Below are 16,973 nucleotides of genomic sequence, written 5' to 3'. Positions count from 1 at the left end.
TGCTCTCCTACAACCACCACAACTGACACAGGACACCACAACTGTGTTTACACACCAGTGGCCATGGGGACCTATCTCACACAGAGCGCACGGGCCTAGGCCTTCTGCACTCCAGCACTCCAGTTAACAAACAAAAAGATACATCACTCAAACACTGCCACCCAACATGGTCCAAACCAACAAGCACAGATGAGCGCAGCATTGTCCATGAAGTAAACTGCCCACGCACCACCAGCACCAGCCGCTCCTTGGCCCTCCAACCACCACCCCAAAAATATCTGCTCCAGATGTTCTTCCCTCCCCAGGTATGCCTAGAGAAAGACAACACTAAAGTTCAGCAGCTATGGCATCCTCCTACACAGGACAAAGAGGTTCTTCTCCATGCACAGTTATACCACGTCCACCACCACATCGCTGCAAGGATACTGCAAGAACACATCACAGCATGGTCAGGGTTGGAGGGAACCTCTGGAGATCATCTACTCCAGCCCCCGCTGTACAGTAGGCTCTCCTAGAGCAGGTTGCGTGTCATCATGTCCGACGGGGGCTGAATGTCTCCAGAGGACACTCCACAGCCTCTCTGGGCAGCCTGTTCCAGGGCTCTGTCACCCTCAAGGTAAGGAAGTTCTTCCCCAGACTCAGAAGGAGCTTCCTGTGCTGCAGTTTGTGCCCCGTGCCCCTTGTCCTGTTGCTGGGCAACACTGAAAAGAGCCTGGCCCTTCCCATAGCAGGCACATGCCATGCAGCTGGAGAGCGAGAAAACAAGTGGGACTGAAAGTATTCAGGTACACACCAGGACCACTCAAGATGCAACTTCCATGTTGTACCACAGTCCCCCTGATGTTCCTTCTAACCAGAAATACCCTGTGATGCCAGGCAGGCGGGACTTCAATGGCTTGGTCTTCTCTGAGGTGGACAAAGAAAGAAAACCCTCCTCGGACAGGAAAACAAAGGACAGATAATGACACAAGCTGGAACATCGTGAATAAAAACACGAAAGAATAAACACATTATATCCTTCTTCACCATGAAGGTGATAGAACACCACAAGAGGGATCAGGTACATTGTGATGCCCGCTCCTGTAGATAGATGCAAAGCCATCACTGGACAAGGCCAGTGCAACCTCCTCTGAAACCACCTACCCTCAGCACTAGATAATACTTAACACACTAACATTAAAAAAAAATTGAGAAAAAAATGAAGAAATGAAATGATGCACAATTAGTCATAAAAAATTCAAACCCAAAAAACTAACAAAAGATAGAGGAAAATGGACAGTTCCAGTAATATCAGAGAATAACATACGAACATGCACTTAAACAGGGGAACGATGGAAATTGGAAAATGGAATTGTCTGTAGAGAACCTTTCCCTCCACAATATAAAAATACAGCACAATAGTGACAGTGCTCACAAAAACTTCCTAACATAGCAAAAATAGCAAAATTCACCCTACATAAAAAATGTTTCTGCCTGCATTTCCTACATTGTTAAATAACCTAAAAATGAGACAACACTTCTCACCCCTCTCATCACCATGAGGTTTCAAAACAAAGAAATGGAATCGAAGAGATGAAGAATATACCAATAAATATCAGTGACTGTAGACACACATGCAACCATATCTTCTCAAACAAGTAGACTTAGTGAACTCCTGAGAAACCAATGACATCGTTTTACAAATATCCCGATACACAAAAAAAAATGATGTCTTGAAACAAAAACACAGATGACAAAAACACCGAAACTGAAAAAAACCACAAACACTACCGAAAAACTACACAAGGAAAAGATGCATGAGAAGGAAGGGAAATTCAGCCAAACACAACAGGAAGAAGAAAGAGTCCAGAAGGAAAAGGAGAAACCACATGAAAATCACATAAGCAGCAGAAAAACCGCAAATGTAACTGTCCCAGTGCTTCACATCCCCCGCGCGACCACTACAGCCAACCTCCCCACGACACACCACCGCCAAAGCACCGCCACCGCTCTCCCCACCCACGGCCACCCCAACAACGCACTTCCCCAAGACCACCACAGCCACCAGCCAAAACTGAAAGCCACAGCCGGAAACTCGCTGCCATCGGAAAGCGAGGAAGGGGAAGCCGCCGCGCCACATAAAGCCGGCCACCCGGCACCACACCAAGCACAGCGACCACCCGCAACACCACCAAGCCTGCCCGGGCTCCTGCACAGCGACACCCACCCAACCACCATGACAGCGCCCGCAACCCCGCAGCCCCGCCTGACGCACGGCGCCACGCCGCTCCTGCTCCTCCTGACGGCTCTCGCCACCGCCCTCGCCTGCCACCACCTGCGGCCCGGCGACGACACCTTCCCCTGGGACGGCCTCCGGCTCCTCCAGGCCATGGCTCCCAGCCCGACACAGCCCTGCCAGCAACACCAGGCGCCCTTCCGCTTCCCCGACACCCTCCTCCACACCAGCCACCCACAGCAAGCCGCCGCCACCGCCCTCCGCATCCTACAGCACCTCTTCCACACCCTCAGCAACGACAGCGCCCCACAACACTGGGACACCGGCGCGCGCCACCACCTCCTCAACCACCTACAGCACTACATCCAACGCCTGGAGCAATGCCCGACAGCCAGCGCCACGCTCTTCAAAAGGCAGCGACTCAGCATCGACAGGTACTTCACGCACATCCAGGACTTCCTCCACACCCACAACCACAGCGCCTGCGCCTGGGACCACGTCCGCCTCGAAGCTCGCGCCTGCTTCCAACGCCTCCACAACCTCACCCGCACCATGCGCCGTTAGCCCAAGCACCGCGGCCAACGCGCACGCGCACGGCCCCACCACACCGACAACAACACTTCCGGAGCCCCGGCGGACCCAGCCCCACCTCTCTCATCCCGCCTACCCTCAGCCACGCCAACAGCCGCTGCAGCAACGGCCCCGCGCCCTCCGCCCCCACTGACTGACCCCCTTATTTATACAACTCTTATTTATTGCCACCGCGGGACTTCACCTATTTATTCACCTATTTATTCACTCCACACAAAATAAAGACCTGTTGCAAAGACCTTGCCCAATGCATCTTGTCTCACAAGCACAAGGAACGAGCCTTCGGCGTGGCGCGAAGCCACCGCCACTCAGCACCTGCTCCAAGCCCTGCCCCACACGGGCTCTGCAGGCCCCGTGCCCACTCTCCCCCTTGACACCTCTCCCCAAGGAGGCGCTTTCCTCCACCTCTCTCAAAAACCTCTCCCAGGCTTTCAACAGCCAGCGTCACCCGAGCCTCCGTGTCGGCCCGTCTCCTCCACAGTTCCCACCCCCCGCCCCGCTTTCCACCAACTGATCCTCAGCTCTGGAGGCCTCGCTACAGGGAGGCCTCGCACCTCTTGCAGCGCGTCCACAGCAGGGCCACAGACACCGTCAGAGCCTTGCAACGCCTCTCCTGCGACGAAAGGCTCAGAGAGACGGGCTTCTTCAGCCTGCAGCAGGGAAGGCCCCGCGGAGACCTTACTGCGGCCTTTCGGCACTTCCAGGGGGCTCACAAGAAAGATGGCCGACGACTCGGTCAAAGGGCCTGCAGCCACACCACAGCGGGGACTGGCTTCAAACCAAACGAGGGGCGGCTCACGCTCCCTACAAGGAAGGCAACACGCTGCGACCAACCGGGAGGCAAAACGCTGCAACACGTTGCCCACAGAGGTGGGGCGCGCCCCGTCCCTGGAAACCTCCCAGGTCAGCCTGGACGGGGCTCTCAGAACCTCCTCTACTTGAGACGGCCCTGCCCCTTGCTGGCGGGTTGGGCCCGGCGACCTCTGAGGGTCCCTCCCAGCCCAACCCCACCCATCCCAAACCATGCCATGAGTCTAGGAGGGAGCGGCACGGCACAGACCCAACTCGGGGTCGCTGGCTCTTGCAGCTTCAGGCATTGCTCACCACAACTCTCTGCCTGCGCTGCTTCAAAACACCTTGCAGCGCCAACTCTGCTGTTCTAGGGCAACACGGACAAGGTCCAGCCGGCGACCTCCAACGTCAGCCTACCTCCTGCCGTGACGGCACCTACCTACGCCCAACCACCGTGCACGCGCCACCACCCCAAGCACTGCACCCTCCAACACAACGCTGCCTGACAACAGCGTGGCTCCCGGCCCGCCACCACCAACACCCTTCACACCTTTCGCCTGCTCCACACGCTTTCAGGAAACACGGGGCAGCCTCCCTCACGCAAGCACAATGCCATCCTCCCTCTTGCAAGGGACCTCAACAACTCAGCCAGCGCAACCTCCTCCTCCTGCCACTCCAGCTCCGCAGCTACGCTGGCTGCCCCGGCTCCACCTCCCGAGGACTCTTGGGCACCCCTCCTCTTCAGAGGAGCAGGGCCTCAGGCCATCCCAAACATGGGACCCTTCACTTACGGGCCACGGTTCCGTCTCCAGGCCCACCTCAGCCCCGGGGGCAGACAAAACACAAGACCCCGGGGATACAGGGGCGGGCACGTGCACCCACGGGACCACAGCCGGGCAGCCAAGGCGGCCAAGGCAGCAACAGCAACCGCAGCAAAACTCTTCCCTTCTTCCTCTTCCTTTTCCCTCAAGCCTTTCCTCCCCGTGCCCGTCAGCTTCAACGGGGCAGATCCATGCGGGAACACAGCCCACGCTCAAGTGCCTACCCCCAGAGCCACCTCCTCCCAAGCCGCCCCCACCCCCAGGCCCTCGCTCCAGGAGGGGGCTCCCCACGCTCTGACAAGTGACATCACTTCACAACCCTTCCCAACACGAAAAGGAAAGACCAGCTAAGACGAAAACAAAGGCCAGACACAAGTGAAAGGAAAACACACCACGGACAACACCAGGCCATTACAGGCGGAAAAGACACTTGGGCAGGAAGGGAAACTTCAGCTGCGGAGAAGAGGCACCACAGCTCGCCCTGCAGCCAACAGGGAAACCCTGACACACCTCCCCGGCACAGCTGCCCCCAGGGGCTCTGCCCCGGCGCTTGCGCATCCCCCGCGCGACCACTACAGCCAACCTCCCCACGACACACCACCGCCAAAGCACCGCCACCGCTCTCCCCACCCACGGCCACCCCAACAACGCACTTCCCCAAGACCACCACAGCCACCAGCCAAAACTGAAAGCCACAGCCGGAAACTCGCTGCCATCGGAAAGCGAGGAAGGGGAAGCCGCCGCGCCACATAAAGCCGGCCACCCGGCACCACACCAAGCACAGCGACCACCCGCAACACCACCAAGCCTGCCCGGGCTCCTGCACAGCGACACCCACCCAACCACCATGACAGCGCCCGCAACCCCGCAGCCCCGCCTGACGCACGGCGCCACGCCGCTCCTGCTCCTCCTGACGGCTCTCGCCACCGCCCTCGCCTGCCACCACCTGCGGCCCGGCGACGACACCTTCCCCTGGGACGGCCTCCGGCTCCTCCAGGCCATGGCTCCCAGCCCGACACAGCCCTGCCAGCAACACCAGGCGCCCTTCCGCTTCCCCGACACCCTCCTCCACACCAGCCACCCACAGCAAGCCGCCGCCACCGCCCTCCGCATCCTACAGCACCTCTTCCACACCCTCAGCAACGACAGCGCCCCACAACACTGGGACACCGGCGCGCGCCACCACCTCCTCAACCACCTACAGCACTACATCCAACGCCTGGAGCAATGCCCGACAGCCAGCGCCACGCTCTTCAAAAGGCAGCGACTCAGCATCGACAGGTACTTCACGCACATCCAGGACTTCCTCCACACCCACAACCACAGCGCCTGCGCCTGGGACCACGTCCGCCTCGAAGCTCGCGCCTGCTTCCAACGCCTCCACAACCTCACCCGCACCATGCGCCGTTAGCCCAAGCACCGCGGCCAACGCGCACGCGCACGGCCCCACCACACCGACAACAACACTTCTGGAGCCCCGGCGGACCCAGCCCCACCTCTCTCATCCCGCCTACCCTCAGCCACGCCAACAGCCGCTGCAGCAACGGCCCCGCGCCCTCCGCCCCCACTGACTGACCCCCTTATTTATACAACTCTTATTTATTGCCACCGCGGGACTTCACCTATTTATTCACCTATTTATTCACTCCACACAAAATAAAGACCTGTTGCAAAGACCTTGCCCAATGCATCTTGTCTCACAAGCACAAGGAACGAGCCTTCGGCGTGGCGCGAAGCCACCGCCACTCAGCACCTGCTCCAAGCCCTGCCCCACACGGGCTCTGCAGGCCCCGTGCCCACTCTCCCCCTTGACACCTCTCCCCAAGGAGGCGCTTTCCTCCACCTCTCTCAAAAACCTCTCCCAGGCTTTCAACAGCCAGCGTCACCCGAGCCTCCGTGTCGGCCCGTCTCCTCCACAGTTCCCACCCCCCGCCCCGCTTTCCACCAACTGATCCTCAGCTCTGGAGGCCTCGCTACAGGGAGGCCTCGCACCTCTTGCAGCGCGTCCACAGCAGGGCCACAGACACCGTCAGAGCCTTGCAACGCCTCTCCTGCGACGAAAGGCTCAGAGAGACGGGCTTCTTCAGCCTGCAGCAGGGAAGGCCCCGCGGAGACCTTACTGCGGCCTTTCGGCACTTCCAGGGGGCTCACAAGAAAGATGGCCGACGACTCGGTCAAAGGGCCTGCAGCCACACCACAGCGGGGACTGGCTTCAAACCAAACGAGGGGCGGCTCACGCTCCCTACAAGGAAGGCAACACGCTGCGACCAACCGGGAGGCAAAACGCTGCAACACGTTGCCCACAGAGGTGGGGCGCGCCCCGTCCCTGGAAACCTCCCAGGTCAGCCTGGACGGGGCTCTCAGAACCTCCTCTACTTGAGACGGCCCTGCCCCTTGCTGGCGGGTTGGGCCCGGCGACCTCTGAGGGTCCCTCCCAGCCCAACCCCACCCATCCCAAACCATGCCATGAGTCTAGGAGGGAGCGGCACGGCACAGACCCAACTCGGGGTCGCTGGCTCTTGCAGCTTCAGGCATTGCTCACCACAACTCTCTGCCTGCGCTGCTTCAAAACACCTTGCAGCGCCAACTCTGCTGTTCTAGGGCAACACGGACAAGGTCCAGCCGGCGACCTCCAACGTCAGCCTACCTCCTGCCGTGACGGCACCTACCTACGCCCAACCACCGTGCACGCGCCACCACCCCAAGCACTGCACCCTCCAACACAACGCTGCCTGACAACAGCGTGGCTCCCGGCCCGCCACCACCAACACCCTTCACACCTTTCCCCTGCTCCACACGCTTTCAGGAAACACGGGGCAGCCTCCCTCACGCAAGCACAATGCCATCCTCCCTCTTGCAAGGGACCTCAACAACTCAGCCAGCGCAACCTCCTCCTCCTGCCACTCCAGCTCCGCAGCTACGCTGGCTGCCCCGGCTCCACCTCCCGAGGACTCTTGGGCACCCCTCCTCTTCAGAGGAGCAGGGCCTCAGGCCATCCCAAACATGGGACCCTTCACTTACGGGCCACGGTTCCGTCTCCAGGCCCACCTCAGCCCCGGGGGCAGACAAAACACAAGACCCCGGGGATACAGGGGCGGGCACGTGCACCCACGGGACCACAGCTGGGCAGCCAAGGCGGCCAAGGCAGCAACCGCAGCAAAACTGGGGGTGTTACATGGTTTGCTTCTGTGAAAAGTTGCTAGAAGCTTCTCTTGTGTCTAAGAGACCCAATGCCAGTGAGTTCCAGTATGTCCCAACCACTGGCCAAGGGCAAGTCCATCACTGGAAGTGACTGTGTTAGCACCTCTATGATAATATATTTATAAGAAGGGGAAAATAGAAACCCATTTACATACTACCAAGCTTTCTTTCCAGGTTCCTTATCCTAGTTTTCTGAAAAGAAAATTCTTCACCATTTTGCAGTCTAGGCTAAGGGTCTTTTTCCATCTGTGTTGCAGCTCAGCATCTCTCACATGCCATTTACGTTCTGTACCCAGGTAAGGAAAAAAAACTGCATATACTTTCCCTCCCACAGCTCTTCTGCTTTTGCTGCCATGATGCATATGCAAAGACCTCCAGCTATGAGCACCTCCAAAACCTGTCAGATTCACCAACTGGCTTCCAATTTGTGTACTTGCTGTTCAACGCTATCTCTCGTAGAAAGAAAACATTCACATTCAGATTTCAACTAGATTTGACAAGATGTCACACTGGTGGTACAACACTTAAAAATTTCTCCACTCAAAAACAGATAGCACACTTGCTTCTATCTACAGAATTTGCAGATGGACAAATTCATGATGCAACAGTTGCTCTGTATCAATTTACACCATCCAGAGAAACTGTGGATATTTAAAGAAACATAATACAGAACATAAGGATAAGCTCTTAATCACCATTAAATGAACCAATTTGTGTTGCACAAATGATCAACATTGAAGATAAATGGTTTAAAACTAAATAAACAAAGCCATTTACTTACCATTGGCAGCCTGGATTGAAGCATCTGGAGATCATCATAACCATAAATCTGCTTGAAGACAGATAAAAATACAACAACGTTGTAACACTTTTTTCTGATGCTGACCAATTTGAGGGTTTGACCTAGAACCGATGTATTTTAAAGGTGTACAGTTATACATCACATTGTGCCATCATGGTGCACTGTAGCATTTTAAGGGAAGTAGAGCTAAGCTTAAAATGCCTTGTCACTTTGATGTTGTTTCTTTGCTGCTATCATTACTTCTGAGAACAGTAGGATTTAAGATTTCATGACTAGACCACAAAGCAACCTACGGCATCTGCTTACATTCAGTGTGACACAGAAATACAATTAGAGTAACATTTCTGATTCAAGAAATAGATAACCAAAAATACGTTGATCCTGGTCAGACATCAAAAAGCTATGTGCAATCTTTAGAAGTATGACAGAAAGGAGAAATGGCACACTTCAATCATTACTATAGTAAATTCATTCCAGTAACACAAACCTGAATGAGTCTAATTTTACTCAAAGGGCCTAAAACCTGATAACCACTGAAAACTACAGCAACATGCATGTTTAGCGTCAACAGCAGCCAAATCAGGTCTGTACCAACAGTTCTGCAGTCTACTGTCAACAGTAAACCCCCAAAAAATGTATTTTGTACGTTCTTCAGCATTTGGAACAAGAATCCCAGGTGCAACATGTGCCAACAGGAATGCCTTGGCATAGACAGCAGCAGGACTGGAGCGCCCATCTGCACCAAGGGTTAAGCAGTCAAGGACAGAAACAATTAAATTGCTTACTGGGTAGGCAGGCAGAAGTCCTCCAGGTCCCACAATATATTGGTTGTGCAACAAGGGTGGTACACCTTGGGGCAGGTTTGGGGGAGCTTTGCCTGTAGAATTAAATATAGAGACACTTTAACAAGCCTTTGTAAAAGAAAAGGCTTCAGCATTGAGACAAGAGAGCTCACAAGCCCTGGTGGCTGCACTGGCATAGTTTGTAAAGAGCAGAAATAAGCAGAAGAATTTGTGCTCCTTGATGAAAATGCTCAAAATAGCCTGAAGAGTTTCACCATGCCTCAAGGATGGGAAAGGACAGGCTACTTCACACAAAAAACCGTCCATCAAAGAACAGTCTGATTTTGTCATTTACTTGGTCCAAGAGGATTACAAGAATTACAGAAACTTCTCCTTTCCTCAGTCCTCTCCTGAAGGCAAAATTCAGATATCATTTTCAATATAAGAGAGCAAATTCTCTCCTTTCATTTTCTGCTCTGTCAACACATTTCCCCTTATCACCAGTAATAGACTAGAAAGCACTAAATGGTGCCAGCCCACTTTTTGTTTGTGACTTGCTGCAGCTGAGAATAGCGAAGAGCCAAAACTGAAACAGTTCCATTTGCTTCCATGAAGCAGTGCTAGGAAGCAGAAGAGAAAAAAATAAAAAGATAAAGACACTTCGAGCAGTCATCAGACAGTTCATTTACAAGGTATGGGAAGCAGAAATGAGAAAACCTTCCCTAAGCAAGTTTGATTTTAATACTTAAATCATTCACTTCCCTCCATCTTTCTTTTTAGCAGTTCAGGTTGATTACAGAAGCAAGAGAGAATTTAGCATTCTTTCACTGCAGTGCAAGAAGCCTCCCCACCTTCCCCCACTGTGGGCCCTTTTTCTGAAGTGGTACTTGCTGTGGAATGACCCAGACATCAGAAACTTTTTTCCTTTCTGTAGATGTGGCAGTAATGATGTGGCATATGATAATGAGGACACTGCAGTATATTTTGATGCTGCCAAATGAATTCAAGTCACAGAGAAGACTGAAATTAAAGCTATACAATTAGAGCTGATAAAACCTGGAATACAAACCGGGCAAATCTCCTACCCTAAAACTTCCCAAGTCAGAACTGCTCTGATGTCTATTTATAAAGTTCTTCAGGGATGGAATGTGCTATATAAATGCACATAACACCCTAACAACTATTTCAAATACACAAAAAGAGGCAACTTTATTTTGTAAAGCATGCTGAAAATGCTCGTCAAGTGTCAATTTCTTAGCATAATTATGGCTGGTGAGATGCTCAGCTGACAGCTCTGCTAACTGAATCCCACAGGATCTGTTATTGCAAACCTGAAGACACTAAGGGAGCTGCCCGTGTGGTAGCAGCTGGTATAGACACACTGGTAACGCTGAGGCCAAGGCTGTTCGTAGTGTTCATACTGCTTGCCATGCTGACAACCGAAGAGGTGGTGCTAGTGGCTGAGGTTGAAGCAGTTGAAAAGGTTGTTGAGGGCTGGAGCGAAGCTGCGTTCTCAACACTAGTGTGCTAGAAAGGAGACAAAAAGAAAGAGGACCACAGAGCAAATAAACCAGTGGAAGATGCTGGGGGGCGGGGGGAAATGAATAAGCCCTCTGAGAATTTTTTAAGTAACGCCAGCATATGCAAAAGATATGCATCATCCATATACCAAGGAAGCAACTCAGCTGCACGCTTCTGATCTTTAAGTATTCAAATTACAACTTGAGTTAAATTCAAACCACTGTATCATCACAAAATTGTATCCAGTAACTCAAGCATCACTTCACTGTATTATTTCTTGCCCTTTGCTTGCATACTCCTTTAAGCTAGTACATGTTGTATTCAGTAAAATCCTATATTCTTCCAAGACAGTATTTGTTTTCAAAATACAGTACACTGCTATTGTGATTTCCCCAATGCACTTGTGGAAAGTTATTGAAGATTAAAAATGCAGTGCCCCACAACAGAGTCAATGTGGTTAGCTGAAACACAGACCAGATTTATTACAGGAACACATGAGGATAAAGAAGTTGCTGGTTTGAATCCAGTACACTACAGTGCCTTAGTTGGAAGCTTATGACACTTTCAAAACAGTGTCATCAACACACAGCAGCCAAAACACCTTTGAGAGCAGAAAAGGATGACATTTGATATGTGTGAATTTTGAAGTTACATATTCAGTAGGGATGGAGCATTAGGAACAAAAGCACAGACATAAAGAAAAGCAGTAACTTATCTTCACACCCTAACTGGGATTGTACAGAAGTACCCCATCCCAGAACAACACAGCATCTTCTCTGACTTTTGGTTGTGCAACCTCATCTAGAACACTACGTTTGATACCATTTGCCTTACCTCACGCAAATACACAGGTGACAACAACGCCACATGGTAAACCCCGAAAATCATCTGTCATGAGGCATTTTTCATGACATGTATCATTCCATCACCTGCATTTTGCTAGCTAATCTCTCCATTGGATACTGCTAACAGTCCACATTTTGGAGCAGTTTCAGACAGCCAGTTCTAGAAATTTTTTTTTCAAAAACAAAACAGATTTGTTACAAGAAAATTTTTCTTTATTCCATCCCCCCTTGCTGGCACAAAAATTTCCTCTGCGGTTGTGACTGGCGAGTCTCTGTAATAGCTGTTTCCAATACCATACAAACCACAAGTGGTAAAGCCTCTGTTTTTACCACTAGAGGGCTGGCAGTCCATCTTCCCTGACACAAGGCTCTTCGTTCCAGTTCTTACTGTGCTAGGACACAATGAACCTTAAGAGAGGACCTTAATCATCACATAAACTAACTATATGCCAAACATCTGCTGACATGCAAATAAGACTTACTGCATGTGATGCGCTTGAAGACAACACTGAGGCAGGAGAGAGGCTGCTCTGATGACTGGAAAGGGAGCTAGAAAGAAATTGCAAAGCATTAATAAAATTAATTTTTCATAGAACTGTATTTAATGTATGTCTGTCTGCATATATACAAGAGTAGGTAGTAGGATATTAAAGAAAACCTTGTCTGTAGGGGGGTGTGTGTGTATATATATATATACATGCACACATGCATATGCATATATATGTGCCTATATATATGCACATCCCGGCATTTTTTTCCTTTAACCAATACCCTACTACCCCTTAATGAGAACATCTGAAGTACAGAGACAACTATTACTAACAAGAAACATCTAAACCAGCATTAATTTGTATTTATCAATTTACTATACTTTTGCTATACAGTTGCTTCAGGAATTATGTAGCAATGACTCCAAGACACAGAAAGTCCAAAACCAGAGGGTGGTTCACACAACACACTGCTTGCTTCTCATTCCCTCCCTAAACAACTGCTGCTGCCTAATTAACAGATGTTAATTAGGTGAGGCAGTGCTTTGGTTTAATTCACTATGGTACTTTTCAGATTCTAACCTGCATAATAATGTCAGTTCAACCAATTAGAACTGCAGCATATTTGCCCCATAACTGTTAAAAGCCCCAACACATTCTCAAAAGGCAGGGCTCAAAAAACCCAGCAACTGAAGAATATCCGTGACAGCCCAGAAGTTAGCCATACCACTACAAGATCTGGTAATTTAATCACGGTCGGCTCATACCCCACAAAAAGCCATTTTCTCTTTGAAAAGGTGAATCTGAACTATCTGTTCAGTTTTATACAAACACTATAAAATATGAAAATAAAGAATCCGCTGGTGAAAAACATCTGCAGATAACTGTTTCAGGAAGCAACGGTGCTTTAGCATCACTTTTTTCCCTAGCTGACCAGGCCCTCTGAACTTCTGGCAGCAACAGTAGCACCAACAATTCACCCACAATCCAAAAATCTTTAAATGTCTCCATGAAAGGTGACTGAAACTGGTTTTTAAACTGTTTAAATGTTTTACACTGGCAAACATTATAACCTACATTCAAGGTCAACACTGAACAAAGGCAAAAAACCCAAATCCTTAAAAAAAAATACATATTGTTTAGTGCTCAAAAGGCCCCTCCCTGTGAAATCAGAAGCATCAGAGATCCTTACCATAACAAGTTTTCCAGTATTCTCTACAGAAATAGCCAGAAGAAAATAAAGCAAAGAAAACAAAGCTGCAAGCTAGATTATATGCTCTAATTTGAGGGCAAACACTTCTCATAGCTCTTCAACATGTGGGATCAGAATAAATCTTGGCAGTTTCATACACTAATTTTACTTCGATGCTTTAAAACTGTTCCACATCTGCAGGAATTATGACCACATCACTTCAGGCAGCAAGGAAAGAAACAGTTCTGTCCAACACACAGTTTTAAACCACTCTCTTGTCCAGTCTCCTCAGCTCTTCTAATAAACCTTAATTTACCATCTGACCTATGGCAGAGACACAGACAAGGGCTGCCAACACAACCAAGCTTGGAATTCAGGCATCATCTTTTCATGGCACTTGGTATGTGCCCAAGAGCATCAACCCTTTTAACTAAAATTTCTACCAATGTGGGGAGATGATGTTTCTAATGTGAATGGAGTAATTCTTGTTGACACATTTACCATTTACTCAACAGAAACCACTAGTGTATTAAAAGAGAATCAACAATGTCCTAGCTGTGAAACAGTAAAAAAACCCCTGATATCCCATTGAATCAGTTTCTTACATTAATATAGTACGAGGATGAGTATTAAAAATGTAACTCTACAAGTACAGCCTCACTATGTCACCTGCCTGGGGACGAAGCTCCAATAACAGGCACTGAGAAAATCAGACACAGTGCAAATGAGCTAAGCTGTGCTCCATGCACTTCCAGGAACACCACCCCAGTATTTCAAAATACCTTAAGGAAATGTCTTTGAAAAAGAAAATACACACCTCCCCTGTGGAATTATTTCTGGTTTTTTATTTTAAGAAATACATATATGAATAAAATTACAGTGTTTCAAAATTAGCCAGGAAGTAAACCGTTAAGGAATGATTTCAAACATACAACACTACACAAACAGCAGGCACTGCGAACAAAGCTGGAAAATCAACATGGGGGAGTCTATGTAGCTGGTATGACTGAAGCAAGAGCCCCTTGAACCACAAAGTTGTTCATATACTATGAAAACACGAGGCAGCAGCTGCTCTGTTATTAAGAGGCAGCCCAGAGCTCATACTTCACAACTAGAAACATCCCGGTCTCTTCTGAAACTCTCATAATTCTAGTTAATGTCGGAAAAGGGTACCCCCGTGTCTGACAGCCCCATACACAATCATCCTTACATTCACCCTTTCCCCAGAATTGAACTCCTTTCAGTTCATCAGAATTCCTACCGTACCTGCTTAACTGGGAAAGTGAGCTGCTGGCCAAATCACTGGACTGAGGCAAGCTGGGCAACGTTGCCGGGTGCTGCGATGCTGAAGGCAGAAGCGAAGCAGTGGTGGATACCACACTAGGCAGAGAACCAGCAGAAGGTAGTGAGGGAGAAGGCTCTGTCTTAGGCGCTGGAACTGATGAAGTAGCTGCAACAATTTAAAAAGAGGTATTCAGACAAATTTCAGGACAACTGACACCCCAGCCTAGATTCAGGAACACAGTATTCTCCCCTTGTTTTACAAAAACCTGACCATTAAGAACCAGTAAGAGTATCAGGCAATCTGGCTATTAATGAAAATTCAAACACAGAACTATCATTTTTTCCCCTTTTAAGCTCTTAACCTACAACAGAATTATAATTTTCGCTGCTACACATGTAGTGAACTACAGCCTTCTGCATTTCACCTCCCGCTATCTGGATTACTAGCTTCTGCTCACAAGTTAATTATAATTTTAAAATTCCTTGCATTTGTTTCTGCAAACAAAAGCAATTTATGCTTTTCAAGGCACTGTACAAATCTGCTTTTACCTACAGCTCTATTTCTTCATTCCAACCTGCACTGCACCTTTGATGATCAAGACCGAGATCACTGGAGTATAAGGGCACATACAAATTTCCAGTTTGGAGTACTCAATCAAATGTGTGATGCAGTAGGATAAAAGAAGCTACAATAGGAGGCCACAATTGAGCACAGCATTAAACATATTTAATGGCTGAAGAGTTGTCAAATATTGGCTTACTTTATTTGACCTAGATAACAATAAGTGGTTAGCTTTAGTACTACTTTTTAGGCCACACAGAGCAAAACTCATTTACCACAGATGTGCCTCTCCAAAGGATCACTATACTGCAATGAGACACGGAACAATTCGACTGCCCAAGATGATTCCCAGCTGTTTCTACACTTACTTTTTGTCCTGCAAACATACTATAAAGAATTCAAAGGTACTACAAAGAATTAGAGGCATTCACCCACCAATAAGAAACAGAAAGAGGGCTGAGCCCTGCTTCCATGCCACACCAGAGGCCACTACCCAATGGAGCATCACTAACTTGCAATGCACTTAAAGACAGTTTTAGAACGGTCACCAAACAGAAGTCGGATATACACTTATTCACATTGCTGGATTGGTTCCCTCACTGAGTAACCCAAGTCAGGTTGCTGGACTGGGTGCTGTGCAAACAGAAATCAAGCAATGCTGGCTTTGGCAATTAGTATAAGGGTAACTGACAACAGAAAAGGAAAATTAATGACAAACAGAAACATAGTTATGAAAGCAGCAACTGTATCACCTGGTATCTCCTGGCAAGATTAATATAAAAATATGTAATTAACATTTACAATTCTCAACACATTTAGAGCAGGGTTCCCTTCCTGAAGTAAAAGTAGACGTCCTCAATACAAGGGACGGAATCACCATGTTCACTAAGAGCCCTCACAAGATGCCCAAACACAATGTGTAAGACAAAGAAAAGTAGGAGACAAGCGGGATGGTCAGAATTATAATGCCCCAGCAATGATTTGAACTAAGGCTTTAAGAAACATGAGATCTGGATATTTAGGATTAAAAGAAAATATGAGAGATAACAAATAAGAATATTGAAGTTAAGAGAGAATTTCAAAATCATTTGGATGTATGAAATGGATATGTAGAAGAAGAGTGACTCTAGTTTATGTGCTTGTTACAGAAAATACTGAAAGTATTCTCTAAGGAGTACTGGCATAGAAAAAGGGACTAATAAAGCCGTTAGAAAATAATTACAAAAAACCTGGGAATTCTCAGATTTTTGTTTTCCAGAGCAAAAAGACAAGTCCTGTAGTTAATTTCATAAATTGTTTATTAATTCTGCACATGAAAGTAAAAAAGTTTCCCACATGAAAAGTTGTCTTGACATATAACAATATTTTAGGTAGTCACTTTTTGGGCATATACACTCCTCCTGCTCATTTAAACTGAACCTGGCACTAGCAAAACACTGTCTGCACATCTGAATACTCAACTTCTTTCTACTCAGAATAATTAAAAAAAAAAAAAAGGCCACTCCACTAACGACCTACTAAAGAGACGTTTAAGAGGAGGACAGACCTAAACCTTAAGAGTTGGAATTCCAGGATGTTAATTCACACTGCTGCCCTTGAAAACTTCCACAGAGCAGCCCATAAATATCAGAAGAATGAATACTACACTTAATTGTTTTAAGTCCAGAAAGAGAGCTGTAAGTGTCCTACAAGTAAAACACCACATTAGAAACAGGCCAAGATGAAGATAACAGTAACGCCTGTATCGGAGCCAGTACTGCACCATTGTCACTCCACTGCAAGGCAGCACGCTACCCAGCAGACAAAGCATGTTCGTCACCCTTATTCCCCACAGGTTTGTAAAGGGCATAAGTAGCACTATACCCCTCATTCAAAGA

The 16,973-nt window shown here is 48.6% G+C and overlaps 3 protein-coding genes across 6 annotated transcripts in view; 2 read left to right on the top strand and 1 right to left on the bottom strand.

Annotated features, from left to right (window-relative positions):
- The window catches only part of UBAP2 (ubiquitin associated protein 2), a 93,082-nt gene that overhangs the window by 12,873 nt on the left and 63,236 nt on the right, over positions 1-16,973 (bottom strand). For 3 of the 4 annotated variants that reach the window (XM_037373117.1, XM_037373119.1, XM_037373120.1), the window contains 5 exons: positions 14,517-14,700; positions 12,053-12,119; positions 10,536-10,731; positions 9,208-9,299; positions 8,402-8,452 (listed from right to left, as the gene is read on the bottom strand). In XM_037373117.1, the coding sequence (XP_037229014.1) occupies positions 8,402-8,452; positions 9,208-9,299; positions 10,536-10,731; positions 12,053-12,119; positions 14,517-14,700 (590 nt within the window). The remainder of the gene's footprint in view (positions 1-8,401; positions 8,453-9,207; positions 9,300-10,535; positions 10,732-12,052; positions 12,120-14,516; positions 14,701-16,973) is intronic. The other variant, XM_037373118.1, reaches the window with a different exon arrangement.
- LOC119141185 (interferon-like) lies at positions 1,933-4,162 on the top strand. The gene has a single exon (XM_037373122.1). The coding sequence runs from the start codon at positions 2,216-2,218 to the stop codon at positions 2,777-2,779; it is 564 nt and encodes a 187-aa protein (XP_037229019.1). The 5' UTR covers positions 1,933-2,215; the 3' UTR covers positions 2,780-4,162.
- LOC119141186 (interferon-like) lies at positions 4,162-5,938 on the top strand. The gene has a single exon (XM_037373123.1). The coding sequence runs from the start codon at positions 5,267-5,269 to the stop codon at positions 5,828-5,830; it is 564 nt and encodes a 187-aa protein (XP_037229020.1). The 5' UTR covers positions 4,162-5,266; the 3' UTR covers positions 5,831-5,938.

Source organism: Falco rusticolus, chromosome Z (genome assembly GCF_015220075.1).
Source record: "Falco rusticolus isolate bFalRus1 chromosome Z, bFalRus1.pri, whole genome shotgun sequence".
In the NCBI taxonomy this organism is placed as follows: Eukaryota; Metazoa; Chordata; class Aves; order Falconiformes; family Falconidae; genus Falco; species Falco rusticolus.
The sequence above is the reverse complement of the archived record's forward strand: the minus strand, read 5'-3'. Positions and strand labels throughout refer to the sequence as shown.

What these genes read in the sequence shown, in the direction of transcription:
- LOC119141185 (XM_037373122.1), top strand. Translation starts at nt 2,216, where the DNA reads ATGACAGCGCCCGCAACCCCGCAGCCCCGCCTGACGCACGGCGCCACG.
- LOC119141186 (XM_037373123.1), top strand. Translation starts at nt 5,267, where the DNA reads ATGACAGCGCCCGCAACCCCGCAGCCCCGCCTGACGCACGGCGCCACG.